Source organism: Rhineura floridana, chromosome 12 (genome assembly GCF_030035675.1).
Source record: "Rhineura floridana isolate rRhiFlo1 chromosome 12, rRhiFlo1.hap2, whole genome shotgun sequence".
Taxonomy (NCBI): domain Eukaryota; kingdom Metazoa; phylum Chordata; class Lepidosauria; order Squamata; family Rhineuridae; genus Rhineura; species Rhineura floridana.
This window is the reverse complement of record NC_084491.1, coordinates 7,713,495-7,729,429: the sequence shown is the minus strand read 5'-3', so window position 1 is coordinate 7,729,429 and position 15,935 is coordinate 7,713,495. Positions and strand designations below refer to the sequence as shown.

General features: G+C 43.6%; 1 protein-coding gene across 5 annotated transcripts in view; it reads left to right on the top strand.

The window, feature by feature from the left end:
• FAM178B (family with sequence similarity 178 member B) overlaps positions 1–15,935 on the top strand; it is a 255,029-nt gene that overhangs the window by 15,840 nt on the left and 223,254 nt on the right. For all 5 annotated transcript variants that reach the window (XM_061593084.1, XM_061593082.1, XM_061593085.1 and 2 more), the window contains exons 5-6: positions 2,570–2,692; positions 9,644–9,799. In XM_061593084.1, coding sequence (XP_061449068.1) covers positions 2,570–2,692; positions 9,644–9,799 — 279 coding nt within the window. The remainder of the gene's footprint in view (positions 1–2,569; positions 2,693–9,643; positions 9,800–15,935) is intronic.

The window sequence follows — 15,935 nt, the reverse complement described above, 5'->3', positions numbered from 1 at the left end:
ACTTTCTCAATGCCATGCATAATTTTATACACTTCTGTCATGTCTCCTGTGACCCGCCTTTTCTCTAAACTAAAAAGCCCCAAATGCTGCAACCTTTCCTCGTAAGAGAGTCGCTCCATCCCCTTGATCATTCTGGTTGCCCTCTTCTGAACCTTTTCCAACTCTATAATATCCTTTTTGAGATGAGGCGACCAGAACTGTACACAGTATTCCAAATGCGGCCGCACCATAGATTTATACAACGGCATTATGATATCGGCTGTTTTATTTTCAATACCTTTCCTAATTATTGCTAGCATGGAATTTGCCTTTTTCACAGCTGCCGCACACTGGGTCGACATTTTCATCGTGCTGTCCACTACAACCCCGAGGTCTCTCTCCTGGTCGGTCACCGCCAGTTCAGACCCCATGAGCGTATATGTGAAATTCAGATTTTTTGCTCCAATATGCATAATTTTACACTTGTTTATATTGAATTGCATTTGCCATTTTTCCGCCCATTGGCTCAGTTTGGAGAGGTCTTTTTGGAGCTCTTCGCAATCCCTTTTTGTTTTAACAACCCTGAACAATTTAGTGTTGTCAGCAAACTTGGCCACTTCACTGCTCACTCCTAATTCTAGGTCATTAATGAACAAGTTGAAAAGTACAGGTCCCAATACCGATCCTTGAGGGACTCCACTTTCTACAGCCCTCCATTGGGAGAACTGTCCGTTTATTCCTACTCTCTGCTTTCTGCTTCTTAACCAATTCCTTATCCACAAGAGGACCTCTCCTCTTATTCCATGACTGCTAAGCTTCCTCAGAAGCCTTTGGTGAGGTACCTTGTCAAACGCTTTTTGAAAGTCTAAGTACACTATGTCCACTGGATCACCTCTATCTATATGCTTGTTGACACTCTCAAAGAATTCTAATAGGTTACTGAGACAGGACTTTCCCTTGCAGAAGCCATGCTGGCTCTGCTTCAGCAAGGCTTCTTCTTCTATGTGCTTAGTTAATCTAGCTTTAATAATACTTTCTACCATTTTTCCAGGGACAGAAGTTAATCTAACTGGCCTGTAATTTCCAGGATCCCCTCTGGATCCCTTTTTGAAGATTGGCGTTACATTTGCCACTTTCCAGTCCTCAGGCACGGAGGAGGACCCGAGGGACAAGTTACATATTTGAGTTAGCAGATCAGCAATTTCACCTTTGAGTTCTTTGAGAACTCTCGGGTGGATGCCATCTGGGCCCGGTGATTTGTCAGTTTTTATATTGTCCATTAAGCTTAGAACTTCCTCTCTCGTTACCACTATTTGTCTTAGTTCCTCGGAATCCCTTCCTGCAAATGTTAGTTCAGGTTCAGGGATCTGCCCTATATCTTCCACTGTGAAGACAGATGCAAAGAATTCATTTAGCTTCTCTGCAATCTCCTTATCGTTCTTTAGTACACCTTTGACTCCCTTATCATCCAAGGGTCCAATTGTCTGCCTAGATGGTCTCCTGCTTTGAATGTACCAATTTGCTTTTGAAGGCTTCCTCATTGTTATTGCATTTCCACAGTCTGGAGAGGCACTCTTTCCCTATAGCACAAGACATAAACTGAAACATTTGTGGCTTAAAAAACTACAGGATTTCAGCAGGAAATTACGGGATGTGCACTGATTGGGAACAAAGCAGTATGTCTGCCCCCTGCTGTAACTTTTGCAGGTGCAAACAATATTAAAAGCAGTATCTTGTATTATTGCCCTGATTCCATCATGACCACAAATCACCACGAAAGCACTATACATAGGATGTCAGGAGGGGTTCTGTGATCAAGAGACAGGAAGAGATAGGGGGTGATACTTCTCAGAGCCCACTTGCAGTGAATGGATAGGGGTGCACCTCTGTGATGGGTAGTTCTGTGAAGGGTCTGTCTCTGGAGAGCCACGGGTGTAGGAGAGCTATCAATGAGCTTGCCAAACGCTAGATGGTGGTTTGGTAAAATGTATGGAATGATATCTTTGGAAGAGACCAAAGAGCTGTGGCCTAAATTTTGTTTTTTACTAGAACCCCGAAGCTCAGCAGTCAGAGCAAAGTGCAAGCTAGTGGCTCAGCTGGGTGGGCTATTGTTCAGAATCCTGAACAGTGTAGGCCCCAAATACCTCAGACCACTCCCATCCTTACACACCCTCTTGGGTGTTAAGATAAGCAGACGGTCTTTCTTGGTAGTTCTGCCATCCTCAGAAGTGCAGGGAATGGTGGCCCAGGAGAGGGCTTTCTCTGTGGCAGCCCCTAAATTGTGGCTCTGCCTCCCCACAGAGATGTGTCTGGCACTTTCCTTGTGCAGTTTCCACTCTCTGTTGAAGCATACCTCTTTACTTTGGCACTGAAAAAGTATGTATATATAAAAACCCATCCTATTCTTCTGACTAAACTGCCTTAACTGATTTTAACATTGTATTTTTGTATTGGTGTAACTTGCTCTGGGACCTGTAGATGGTGAAGCTCAGCCTGCTGATTCTTAGGATGCAAGTGTGGGCTACTTGATCCCCTCTCCCTTGTGCCTGAGAACATGCCCTGTTTTCATGCTGCTGTTGTGGCTTTCTAGGGAACAGACTCAGGCAGATGAAGAGCTGGAGAGAAACTTGGGGAAGAGGCTGCTGCTCTCCAACTCCTCCAGTTTGGCGGAGTCAGCTGACGAAAATGCATGGTTGTTTCCCAAGGCTCACAGGTAAGGAACCTCCATTCAGCAGCTAGGCAGGAATGACCAGGTGGGGAGCAGGGAGTTTAGAAGGGCTCAGTGCCTTGAGACTTGGCATGCCCTGTTTTCAGCTTCTTAGCACTGCAGGTGCTGGCCTGCATCTCCCAATGATTAGGTGGAAGAATGTGCAAGGATAACAGCAAGCATCAGGCACTTGGAGGAAGTTGGTAGCAAGAGCAGATGACAATGCCAGGAAGCAGGGAGGGAAGTAGAGCATCTGCTTTGAAGGTAGAAGGTCCTGGGTTCAGTCCTTGGCATGTCCAGGTAGGGCTGGGAGATACTCCTGCCTGAAACTCTGGAGAGACTGTGCTAAATGGACCAATGGTTTGGCTCGTTATAAAGCAACTTCCTATGTACAGTACCAGAAATAGAGCCTTACAGCCCAATCCTATTTACTCAGAAGTAAGTTTCTGTAAGTTCAGTGCGTCTTAAGTCCTAGTAAATGCATATCTATCTACATTTCTGTAAGTTACTTTGAGTTCACCTTTGTGAGAAAAGCAGTTAATAAATCATCATCATCATCATAACAACAACTACTACACAAGGGCAGCCCAGAGCACATCCCTTTGGGTCAGGGACATCTCCAACAATCTGCAGAACTCAACTGGGTCCTTATATCTTGGGCAAAGGGAGAGGATCCATGCCTGAATGCTCCCCCAGAGATAAAACTCCCTGTCCATAAAAAAAATATATAGCCTAGCTTCTTAGCCCAGCCCCAGATTTCTCCCAGACATGCTAATTTTTGTGTGAAGTGGGAGAGAGATGATTTTGTTTTAAAAATCTGGTGCGGAAGATGGCTAGCCAGTTGTTTTGGGTGACTGGTGTGTCACATTTGTGGTGTTGTTTCGGTTGGTGGTGTGTATTGCCACACCCGTTTGCTCCTCACCTGAGCACAAAGTAGCATTTTCTGTCCAGTAATCCCTATTTTCGCTGGTTGCAACATGCAGGAGTCACACCTGGTTCTGAGGCGGTGTTCTCTGAAGAGTTCCATGCCATAAATGTGGAAGATTTGCTCGGAGACTGCCATTTCAGGGGACGCTATGGATGCTGGGCCTCTCCACAGAAGTGCATCTTGCCCCATACTCTTTAAGGGTTGTATTCAGTGTAGGGCAAAGTAGCTCATTCATCTGTGCAAGGATTTTCGCCTCTTCCCTTCCAAAAGCAAAAGCAAAAGGAGATAAAAACACTGTCAGAACCGTAAATGCAACAATACAGCGATTAGTACGTAGGGACAAAGAGAACTATTATAATAGTTATTTTATAGAAATAGAAGAGGACAACAAAAAAGGTAGAACAAGAGCCCTATTCCAAAAGATTAGAGAAATGAAAGGGCAATTTAAACAAAGAGTAGGAATGTTGAATAATCAACAGGGGAACACACTGATCGAGATGAAATAGAAGGAAGATGGAAGCAATACACTGAAGAGCTCTATAAAAGAGATGCCAGGATGACAGATTCATTCATGGAAGAACCGTATGATGAAGAACCAGAAATTTTAGAATGTGAGGTGAAAGCTGCTCTTAAATTTCTTGGAAGAAACAAATCACCAGGAACAGACGGCATACCAATAGAGTTGCTACAAGCTACTGAGACTGAATCAGTCCAAATTTTGTCTAAAATCTGTCAAGAAATATGGAAAACTAAACAATGGCCCACAGACTGGAAGCTTTCCATATATATCCCAATTCCAAAGAAAGGGGATCCCAGAGAATGCAGTAATTATCGAACTATTGCCTTAATATCCCATGCAAGTAAAGTAATGCTCAAGATTCTACAACAAAGGCTCTTGCCATATATGGAGCGAGAAATGCCTGATGTCCAAGCTGGATTTAGAAAGGGAAGAGGCACCAGAGATCATATTGCAAGCATACGTTGGATAATGGAACGGACCAAGGAATTTCAGAAGAAAATCACCCTGTGCTTTATAGATTACAGCAAAGCCTTTGACTGTGTAGATCATGAAAAACTATGGAATGCTTTAAAAGAAATGGGGGTGCCACAGCACCTGATTGTCCTGATGCGCAACCTATACTCTGCACAAGAGGCTACTGTAAGGACAGGATATGGAGAAACCGATTGGTTCTCCATCGGAAAGGGTGTGAGACAGGGGTGTATTTTATCACCCTATTTGTTTAATCTGTACGCAGAACATATCATACGGAAAGCAGGATTAGACCAAGATGAAGGAGGTATGAAAAGTGGAGGGAGAAACATCAATAATTTAAGATATGCAGACAATACCATACTCTTAGCAGAAACCAGTAATGATTTGAAACAAATGCTGATGAAAGTTAAAGAGGAAAGCACAAAAGCAGGACCACAGCTGAACGTCAAAAAGACTAAAGTAATGACAACAGAAGATTTATGTAACTTTAAAGTTGACAATGAGGACATTGAACTTGTCAAGCATTATCAATACCTCGGCACAGTCATTAACCAAAATGGAGACAATAGTCAAGAAATCAGAAGAAGGCTAGGACTGGGTAGGGCAGCTATGAGAGAACTAGAAAAGGTCCTCAGATGCAAAGATGTATCACTGAACACAAAGTCAGGATCGTTCAGACCATGGTATTCCCGATTTCTATGTATGAATGTGAAAGCTGGACAGTGAAAAAAGTGGGTAAGAGAAAAATCAACTCATTTGAAATGTGGTGTTGGAGGAGAGCTTTGCGCATACCATGGACTGTGAAAAAGACAAATAATTGGGTGTTAGAACAAATTAAACCAGAACTGTCACTAGAAGCTAAAATGATGAAACTGAGGTTATCATACTTTGGACACATCATGAGAAGACATGATTCATTAGAAAAGATAATAATGCTGGGAAAAACAGAAGGGAGTAGAAAAAGAGGAAGGCCAAGCAAGAGATGGATTGATTCCATAAAGGAAGCCACAGACCTGAACTTACAAAATCCACAAGCATCAGTCTTTGCACCGATGGGACACCTTACCTGGATACTGCCCTTAGACTTGAAGTCAAATGAAGACCACCTCTTTTCCTGCCTCTTTAGAGGCAGAGTGCTTATCAATGATTCCTTCTCAAACTGGAGGGAGGTAACAAGTGGGGTACTGCAGGGCTCAGTCCTAGGCCCAGTGCGCTTCAACATTTTTATTAATCTCTGGGATGAGAAGGTGCAGGGAATGCTTATCAAATTTGCAGATGACACAAAATTGGGAGGGATAGCTAATACCCTCACCGAAATAAAATTCAAAGGGATCTTGATAAGCTTGAGCCTTAGGCTGAAAACAACAGTATGAAATTTAACAGAGATAAGTGCAAAGTTCTACACCTAGGAAAAAGAAACCAAATGCGCAGTTATAAGATGGGGGATACTTGGCTTAGCAATACTACATGCGAGAAAGGTCTTGGCATTGTTGCTGATTATAAGCGGAATATGAACCAACAATGTGATTTGGCTACAAAAAAGGCAAATGCTATTTTAGGCTGCATTAATAGAAGTATAGATTCCAAATCGCATGAAGTATTTGTGCCTCTCTATTCCACACTGGTTAGGCCTCATCTTGAGTCCTGCATCCAGTTCTGGACACCACACTTTCAGAAGGGTGGAGACAAACTGGAAAGGGTTCAGAGGAGGGTAACAAAGATGATCAGGGGACTGGAAAGAAAGCCTATGAGGAGAGACTGAAAGAACTGGGCATGTTTGACCTTGAGAAGAGAAGACTGAGGGGAGATATGATAGCACTCTTCAAGTACTTGAAAGGTTGTCACACAGAAGAGGCCCGGGATCTCTTCTTAATCAACCCAGTGCAGGACATGGAATAATGGACTCAAGATGCAGAAAGCCAGATTTTGGATGAACATCAGGAAAAATGTCCTGTTAGAGGGGTACGACAATGGAACCTATGACCTAGGGAGGTGGTGGGCTTTCCAACACTGGAGGCATTCAAGAGACAGCTGGACAGCCACCCATTGGGTATGCTTTAACTTGGATTCCTGCATTGAGGAGGGAGTTGGACCTGATGGTCTTATAGGCCCCTTCCAACTCAACTATTCTATGATTCTATGATGGGTTGAGTCATGTTCATGATGGTGTTCATTATGCAATTTATGATAATTATTTTAATTTTTCTGTTACGTTATTAATGCTTTTATGTTACCTTGTTTTTGTAAACTGCCCTGTGTCCATTTTTTGGAGGAGGATGGTATAGGAATCCCTTAATAAATAAAATAAAATAAAATACATACATTGGGCTTTTATGTTTACATTTTTAATGTGGAGTTCTTGTGCAAGATTACTTTACCACTCTTTGCTCAAGCCTTGCCCAAGTCAGGTAAATCTCACTCTTGCACAAGACCTCAATATCAAAAATTAAAAGCAATCAGTCAAATGGAAATGGCCAGATAATCAGCAGCCAGATGACAAGGGACCACACGGGCTGAATGCATGTCACCAGGTCTGGCCCAATTGCACTGGCTGCCAGTTCATTTCCAAACCCAATTCAAAGTGCTGATTTTAACCTATAAAGCCTTCCATGCCTTGAAACCCAATACCTTGCAGAATTCCTTTTCCCATATAAGAATGCCCGGACTCCCAAATCATCATCAGAAGTCCTTCTCTGTATGCTGTTTTTGGCAGTGGTCCAGAGGGGGTGCCAGCAGGGAACGGGCTTTTCAGTAGTGCCCACATCAACCCACCCCTGATTGATGAAATGTTCTCCCAAGGGAGGACTGCCTGTCAGTGATACTCATATCTCTGTGGCACCAGGTGAAGGCATTTCTCCTCTCCCAGGCATTTAAATACAAATTACTCAGCACTTGATGGTATTTTTTCTGGGGAATTCTTTGGTGGTTGTGTTGGGGGGATGGAGGGATTTCCTTCTTTTGTAGGATTCGATCACAGGCTCCCACATGCAAAGTACCCTTTGTCCATCTAGCTCAGCGTTGGCACTACATCAGAGCTCCACTCATTTCAAGCTGAGACTCCTCATTCCTAGTACAATATCGTAACCTCCTGCTCCATCCTTGGACCTTTCGCCCAGAGACCCACAAGACAGGCTTGCCATGATGTGGAAGATTTGTGAATGGGTCTCCTTATGGCCTGTTCCTTGCTTAAAAGCAGCCATGGGGGAGGGGGATTTGATTGGGGGAAAGGGCTTGGGAAAGATCTCCCTCTGCCTAGTAACAGGGCCGGCCCCACACCCCACCCAAGCCTTGCTCACTGCATGGCCCTCCTCCCTTTTGACCCTGTGAAGGATTGCTGCGGGAGGTTAGCAGGCAGGCCCTTTGCCTAGCCCCGCTGTTCTCTTTCCAGCCAAGGCCCCATATCTCTGGTAGTTCACTGGACCAACATGGATCCACAAATGCAACATGTAGGTGGAGTTGCTTTCTGCACAGTCATTGTACTATTTTTCCTGCAAGCGTTGTTTCAGAACTCATCGGGCCAGAGTGTTCAGGAGCGCTGCTGGGACCAGAAATGAAAGGAGAAATCAATCTTGTGGTTCACTCTTAATCTTCCCCACTTGCTTCAGAGCTCCAGCCACAGAAATTCCAGAGCAACGCTTTGGACTCATGGGAGAGCAAACTTGGACATAATAGGCCAGTCTGTTTAGCTGTATAATTTCATTCATTTGCAGGGCGCTTTTAAGCCTTGCTGCACTTGCTTGGAAGTGTCCCGTTGCTTTCAGTCGAGTTTTCTTCCTGTTTTTACAGATGGAGCACCGAGGTTTGCCTAAAGCCACTCAGGGGGGTCATTCTTGTTATAGCAATCATAGTGGTTATTACGTGCCAACAAACCCTGCATGCAGGCTTAGGATCTAGAAAAGACAACGGGGAAGGGACATTTCTAGTCCCCAAAAGGCTCCCAGAGTGGCTTCCTGGCAGACTTATTGACTGATAGGTAGGTGGGTAGGTAAATGGATGATAGATGCTTAGTGGCAGGGCATCTGCTTTGCATATAGAAAGTCTGACGTTCAGCCCCTGGCATCTCCAGGTAAGGGTGAAAAAGATATCCTGATGCTGCCAGTCAGTGTAGAAAAAGCTGAGATTTGGTATAAGGTGTCCTCCAGTTTTTCATACCCAGAACCTACCTTGAACTGGAATCCACAGCCTTAGACCTTTTTATTATTATTATTTAAAAGGTTTTAAAGTATCACAATTTTCAACATAATAACTACATAAACGTCTGGAAAACCGAAACAGTAATTAGCTCACAACACGTAAAATTATATACATATTCTCATATGGTGTAGCTGAATTACAGTTTCCAGATTTTTATAAACAGGGAGAAGTCGCAAAAGAGAAAGACTGCAAATCATACCTCTTACCTGAGAGAAACCTCCCCCAAGATACTATAAAAGAGTTTTTTGGTTTTCTGCAGCTTCCAGATATTTTTTAGAGCCTGTGATGGAGGGTATTGCACTTCTGTACTACTAACATAAGAAATAAAAATATGCCACATTGCATAGAAGTCATTTGATTTCCCTACACCTCTCAACAATCTAACTTCATGCATTAGCTTTTCTGCTGTCGTCATCTTCCAGGCATTTCCGTACCATCTAGCCAAACTCAGATTTTCTTAGACCTTTTTGAGTTGCTTGACCATTCATGGCAGTCATCCTCCTTTCCTCTCAAGGATGACCAGGACAATGCAAGTGAGTAGAGGCACCCTATACCTTTGATCCTGCACCTTTGAGCTGTAGCTCGGTGGTGGAGCAACTGCTTATCACGCAGAAGGTCCCTGGTTTAATCACCAGCATCACCAGGAAGGCCTGGGAAAGATTCCCTCTCTGGAGTCCTGGAGAGCTGCCAGCCAGCGGATCCTGAGATAGATGGGCCGACGGTCTGGATCAGTACAAGGCACCTTCTGTGCTTCCGCCCGACAGTGTCCCAGAAATGTGAAAACCAGTGTCTTCCTTCCTTTCATCTCTTTTTAAATGGCTGCTTTTTCTTGTCTCCCCAGGTTAATCCTGGAGCAATTCTCCATCAGCCAGGGCACAATCCCAGCTGTGCATCCCGGCGAATGCATTTTTGTGCTCTCTCCCTGCCGGAGGACTGCTGTGGCCCTTGATGCGGCTGGGCTGAAGCCACAGAATCAGCTGGAAAGTTTTTTCTTCGGGTGAGTTCCCTGTTTAACTAACAGGTAAAGAACTGCTTGTGGGCTTCAAGGAAGCCCCGGCTTCTTACCGAAGGGTGTCATGGTCCAGGCAATGCAGGTCTGGTAATCAGTGAGAGGGTCAAACCTGGGCCTTGACTGCACCACTTCAGGCTGCAGGTAAGGGCTTGCATAACTGAAAAGTCCTGTATACAAAAAAAGATTCCTACACGCACGCCAAAATGTATGTCAGGGAGAAAGGATCCTGTCTCTGCTTCTCTCTGACATGCTAGCTTTGTGTGTGCAGAGATTGCCCTCCCCAGCCCACTATGGAGGTGGCTTTTTTCATATAATCCCTCAACCTGCAGTCTGAAATGATAAAGCCCAGGCAGAAGTCGATCACCTCAATGAGAACTCTGCAGGTCCCATTGCTCGCTCTTGTAAAATGCCGGGGGGGTTACAAACAAATCCTCTTCTGAGAAGGAGTATACATTGGTTTGGGATTGGAGGTGTTTGTCAAGGCTCCAAACCAGGACTCTGGCAGAGACTTCCAGTAGCTGCAGCTCCAAAGAGGAGATGGATCCATTCCATAGTCCACAGGCACCAAAGCTTGCCTCTAAGCCCAAGGAGACACTTCTGCCACCTGACTCTGATGGCTGCTCCACAGACTGCTCGGGGGATCAAGGGAGCCCTTTGGAGAGATCCCAGGATGGCTGGTGGCTGCGTGTAAGTGGGCAGTGGAATCCACACCTTGGACAGCTCCTTGAAAGTTCAGACTAAAACCTGGAGCATATTCCACTGCCTCACTGTCATGGAGCCACCAACTGCCCCTGGAGAGATCCTCCCCTGAAGGAGCCAATGGCTGCAGAAGGTGGCACAAGTCCTTTGACTGGCCAGGAGGCAGCAAGGAGGATCCTCCAGTCAGTGACTACCTAGGTCTGCTATAAAACAGACAATTTGTCCAAGACCTCGCTGTTGGATGTTTGGCTTCAACTTTGAAGTACTAGCCATGGTCCTGTATCCATACCTTGATCTCCTGTCAAGGTGCTGACCCTAGCCTGGCCTGGCCTTTGGGAACCAGAAACCTCCCTGTGCTGGGGCCATCCGCCCTCCTTGGTGGTGAGCATCCCGCAGGTGACAACAGTCACATTCTCACTGTGGAAGTAGAATGTGGAGCACGTTTAGCTGTGGACCTTTTGGATTTGAGCCTGGCACCTCCTTAGTTGACATCTCTATTCACTAAGCTGCACTGCCTCTTACTATTCACATAGCCTGGCCCTGCATCCTCTGCAGGCCAGAACTTGCTCTCCGCTCTTCAAGATGAAGGCTTGAGTCCTATTTCCTGCCCCCACAACTCCCCCTGCATGCCTGCCACTCGCAGAGCATTTAATTCGCTTGAGTGAGTGATCTGAATGATGTGGACACAACCAATCTTCTCAGCTCAAGATTGCTTTCCCTGTCATTGGAAATGGGGGACCTGCAGGCATTGTGATAACTGGCTTAAAAACAGCTTAGGTTTGCTTCTGCTGCCGTTGCCTCTGTGTCCCTTGTTGGCATATTATTTAGCCTAAGAATTAATGGCACTTTGCGTTGCTGTGGCTTCATCGAGGTGTGGATCCTGATGCACACAACGAAGGCTGATTAATTAAGCCTCAGTGAAATATGGAAGCAGTGAAGATGTGGGTGGAAGCATCTCTGGATATGGGAAATCTGAGAGAGCCCTCCACTAAGGCAGAATGCAGATTCATAATTTCCATTTAAGAAGGCAGAGGGATTTTCTTTCTTTCTTTCTTCAGTGGAGGTACTAAATCACCCTAGCTCAGTTCTTAAACAGTAAGACCACCAACAATCCTTGGTCCTCTTTCAGGCAAACCCCCCCCCCCAGCCCTAATGAAAACAGAGGAAAATGCTGAGAGTTTAAAGAGAAGTGTTCACTTGCTTTCTTTTTAAAAAAGTTTTCACTGTATGCAGAAGAGGCAATGAACTTTTAAAGAGCAGCTTGCTTCTTCAGCAACGCTGAAATGCACCTTTATTCTGCACAGGTCATGGGCATTTGAGATTGTATGTTTTCTTGAAAATGTAATTGTGTCTGTGGTTCTACTCGTGCAAGAACATTTCCAGACAATGGGTGGTATTCAACGCTATTCATACTCTGTGTAGACCCATTGATGTAAATAGATATGACTAACTTAAGTTCATTAATGTCAGTGGGTCTACTCTGAGTAGGACGTAGTTGAATACCACCCAACAGATTGGATCTAGAGATTTATTTATTGTTTTATATACCGCCCTTCCTCTCAGCAGGAGCCCAGGACGGCAAACAAAAGCGCTAAAAACACACCAAAACATCATAACAACAAACCCTAAAATACACCAAAACAAAACAACTTTAAAAACATTTATTAAAAAGAGCTTTTAAAACATCTTTTAAAAGGGTTAAAAAACATATGAGATGTGAAGGCCTGGGAGAAAAATGGAAAAATTTGGGGGGGAAACTGTTGTTCCCCCTTTTTATGTTTTTTCCTGTTTCCCTGGAATTTTTCAGAAAAAAAATGTTTTTTTCCTGGGCCTTCACATCTCTAGTTAGTTCTACTCAGAATAGACCCATTGAAATTAACAAACCTTATTTAGTCCTGTCCATTAACTTCAGTAAGTTTCCTCTGAGTAGACCCAGCATTGAATCCCACCCAATCAGACAGAAAAAGGTAGAAGCAGGCCTAATGTACTGCCAATCCAGCATGGGCTTATAATGCAGCAGCATCAGAACTGCTCAGATCAAAGGACTAGCAAGCCCAGCATTCTGTTTCCAGCAATGGTCGGCCAGATGCATAGAAGGAGAGCCTTCCCCTGCTGCTTATCTGCAGCACCTTGTATGCAGAGATATACTGCCTCTATACCTGGAGGTTTCATGGAAATGGAAGAACGAATCAATAGCTGTTGATGGACTTCCCTGCCATAATTAGCCTAATCTTTTATTTTCAAGAAACCTATTTAAGCTAGTGGCCCCCACCATATCTTATGGCAATGATGTCTGTTGCCCCCACCCCATGGATAAGCTGCTGGTAGGAATAGGGGAGAAATTCGATTCTGTTCTTATTTAAAGCCAAATCTATCAAATTGGTACTTTCCGAAACAATGTGAGAAAGGAAACACAACCACACAACATTTGCACTTATCTTAATTTTGCAATGCAGTTTTCCAATCAAACAACCTTTTTAAAAATGCATATATTATGGGGAAATGTGCATAAAATGGAACACATTCATGAAAATAACATATAAAAGTGCATCATAATATGGAAAATTGCTTGCAAGAATGTGTAGATCAGTCAAAACCGCATACAAAAATGTGTTTATTAGGCAAAATATGCACTAAAATGTTGATGAATTTTCATGAGGAGTCTTTGCTCTTAAAAAATTGCAAACTGCTGCAGAAATGTGGAGAACTGAATTTAAGATTGGAAAAATGAGAAATTGAGAGAACTGAAATTGAAAGATCTTTCTGTCTCTAGCTGTAAGCTAGTCTTTCTATGGCTGAGGAACAGTCTCTTTTGAAGTGAAGGGGAGAAGACTCCTTTTTCTTTATATGTTTTCTTTTGAAAGTTGCTTGCATGGGAGCCCTGGCATGTATTCTAGAAGGAAGCTCTCCTCAGTGCTCTGAATATGCTCAGATAACTTTTCTTTGTTGTATATCATTATTTCACAAGAGGCATCTGTAACAAAATTGTTTGACAAGGAAGAGGGGTGGGGTGTTACTAAGCACGCACACACACACACGCATGGCAGGAAAGCACCTATTGGCACCCTCTACTCACGTCTAGAAAACTAGGAAGCTACCTATAGGGATGGGAGAGAAACTTGATTCAGTTCACATGTGCAGCAGAATCTATCAAATTTGCACTTTCAGAAACAGTATGAGAAGTGAAGCACAGCCATCCTTCAAAATTTGCACTTATTCGAATTTTATAGTGCAGTTCACCAACCAAACAATGTTTACAAAAATGCATAAAATGAATAGACAAATGAAAATAACATACAAAAATGCATTATATGACAAGAAATTGCTTGCAAAAATGTGTACATTAGTCAAAACTGCTTACAAATGTGCTTGTTAGGAGAAATTTGCACTAAAATGCTGGAGAATTTTCATGAGGATTTTTTTTAAAAAAAATAGCCAATTGCTGCAGAAATGTGGAGAACTGAATTTAAGATTGGAACAAATTGAGAAACTGAGAGAATCGAAATTGACAGAACTTTCCATATCTAGTGAATGGCTAGTTTGGCCCTCAGTGAGTTCGTGACAGATCACAGTAAAGATTGAACCAGGGATTTCCCAGCTACAAAGCTTCACCAGCCTTCCAGCCACACACTTCTGCAAGGCGTCTGATTCCTGCCAAGGGGATTCTGCTCAGGGAAGTAACTGGCATTTCCGTCACCTATTGTTGTGGATAGAAACAACATTAGCACCTGTTGAATGTTTCTGATTCCGAACACAGATCCCTGGCAGTCCCAGCCCTCCCTTAATCTGCTGGCAATGCAGCCTTCCCCTTGTCTGACATCCTCGTGGTTCCACTTCCTACAGTGCTGTGCAGCTCCTCCAATTAGTAGAGCCAATGCAGGCTAATTACTGTCAGAAGCCGCTACAGCACAGCGGTTTTTCTCTTTCCCCCTGCCCTGCTTGGTTGGAACCAAGCAAAGCTGTTGGTTCCTTGATATTCCAGAGCAGGCTCCACCACATATCCGGGTGGGAGGGAGATGGCACTCAATTGCCATTTATCACAGGGACGCCGTGCATGACAGGTAACCTACTTTTGCTGGTTTGCTAGAATATTCACAGGGTTGCGCTGCACTCATTGCCATGCAAATGAGCATACGGGCAAGGCACACATGTGAAACATGCATGCTCAGGGCAAAAGGAAGCACTCCGATTGTAATCAAGCCTGCACATAGAATGCTTCCAGTTGGAGGCTTAATATTGCAAATGGGTCATTGGCAACAGACTTTTTTAATTTAGCAGATTTTCTACTAAAAGTGTAAATCTGGATTAGGGATGGAAGGATCTGCCAGGTTCAATGCTGTCAGTTTCTCATTTTTCCAATCTTAAATTCAGTTCTCCACATTTCTGCAGCAATTTACAATTTAAAAAAAACTCATGAAAATTCTTCAGCATTCTAGTGTGAATTTCCTAATAAAACATTTTTATGTAGTTTTGACTAATGTACACATTTTTGCAAGCGGTTTATTCCAATATAATGCATTTTTGTATGCTATTTTCACTAATATGTTCATTTTGTGCACACTTTCCCCTAATAGATCACAAAATTCAGATAAATGCAAATTTCAACAGATGGCTGTGTTTTAGCACTCATATTGGTTTGGAAAGTGCAAATTTGATCAATTCGGCTTTAAATGAAATCTGAATCAAATTTCTCTGCCATCCCTAATCTGGATCAAATATGGGCTGGCATTTTGATGCTGACAGTGCCATGTGGATGTCACAAACCCCCCTGCATATAATCCTACAATAAACACCCATCTGGAAGTTCCCATGCACCCAAATACACAAGTGTTGTGTGCACATGTGATGAAAATTAAGCCTGGGGTGAATGGTTCTAGTCCGTATCAGTTTCAGACTTACTCCTTTTCAAGTTCATGTAGTCCTTTTTTTACAAGGGCCACAGGCTAACTGTGGGTAGAGCCAGAGACAAAAGCATTCTGGATTAACTTATTATTTTTATTATTTATTCAATTTATCTCCCACCCTCTCTCTCAGGTGACAAACACATAAATAACAAAACCATTTTTAAAAAAGCATTCTAAAAACAGTTTAAAACGTTCTAAAACAATTAAAGAAATTCTGAAATCAGTGACTTCAGGGTTGTCAGGAGCAGTGTCTTTTCAGCCAGAAAATGCCTGGGTAAAAGGGAATGTTTAAAAATTTCTCCTGAAAATCAAAGAGGGAGACAGATGCACCTCATCAGAGAGGGCATTTCACCAATGTGGAACTACCACTGAAAAGGCCCTGTCATGCCAGCCGAACAGCCCTTGGTGGTGGCATCACCAACAAGGCCTCACCTGCCAATCATAGGGTTAACTGGGAAGGCACTCCTTGAGGTACTTGGGTCCCTAGTCACGTAGGCCTTTATATGCTGGTACTGACA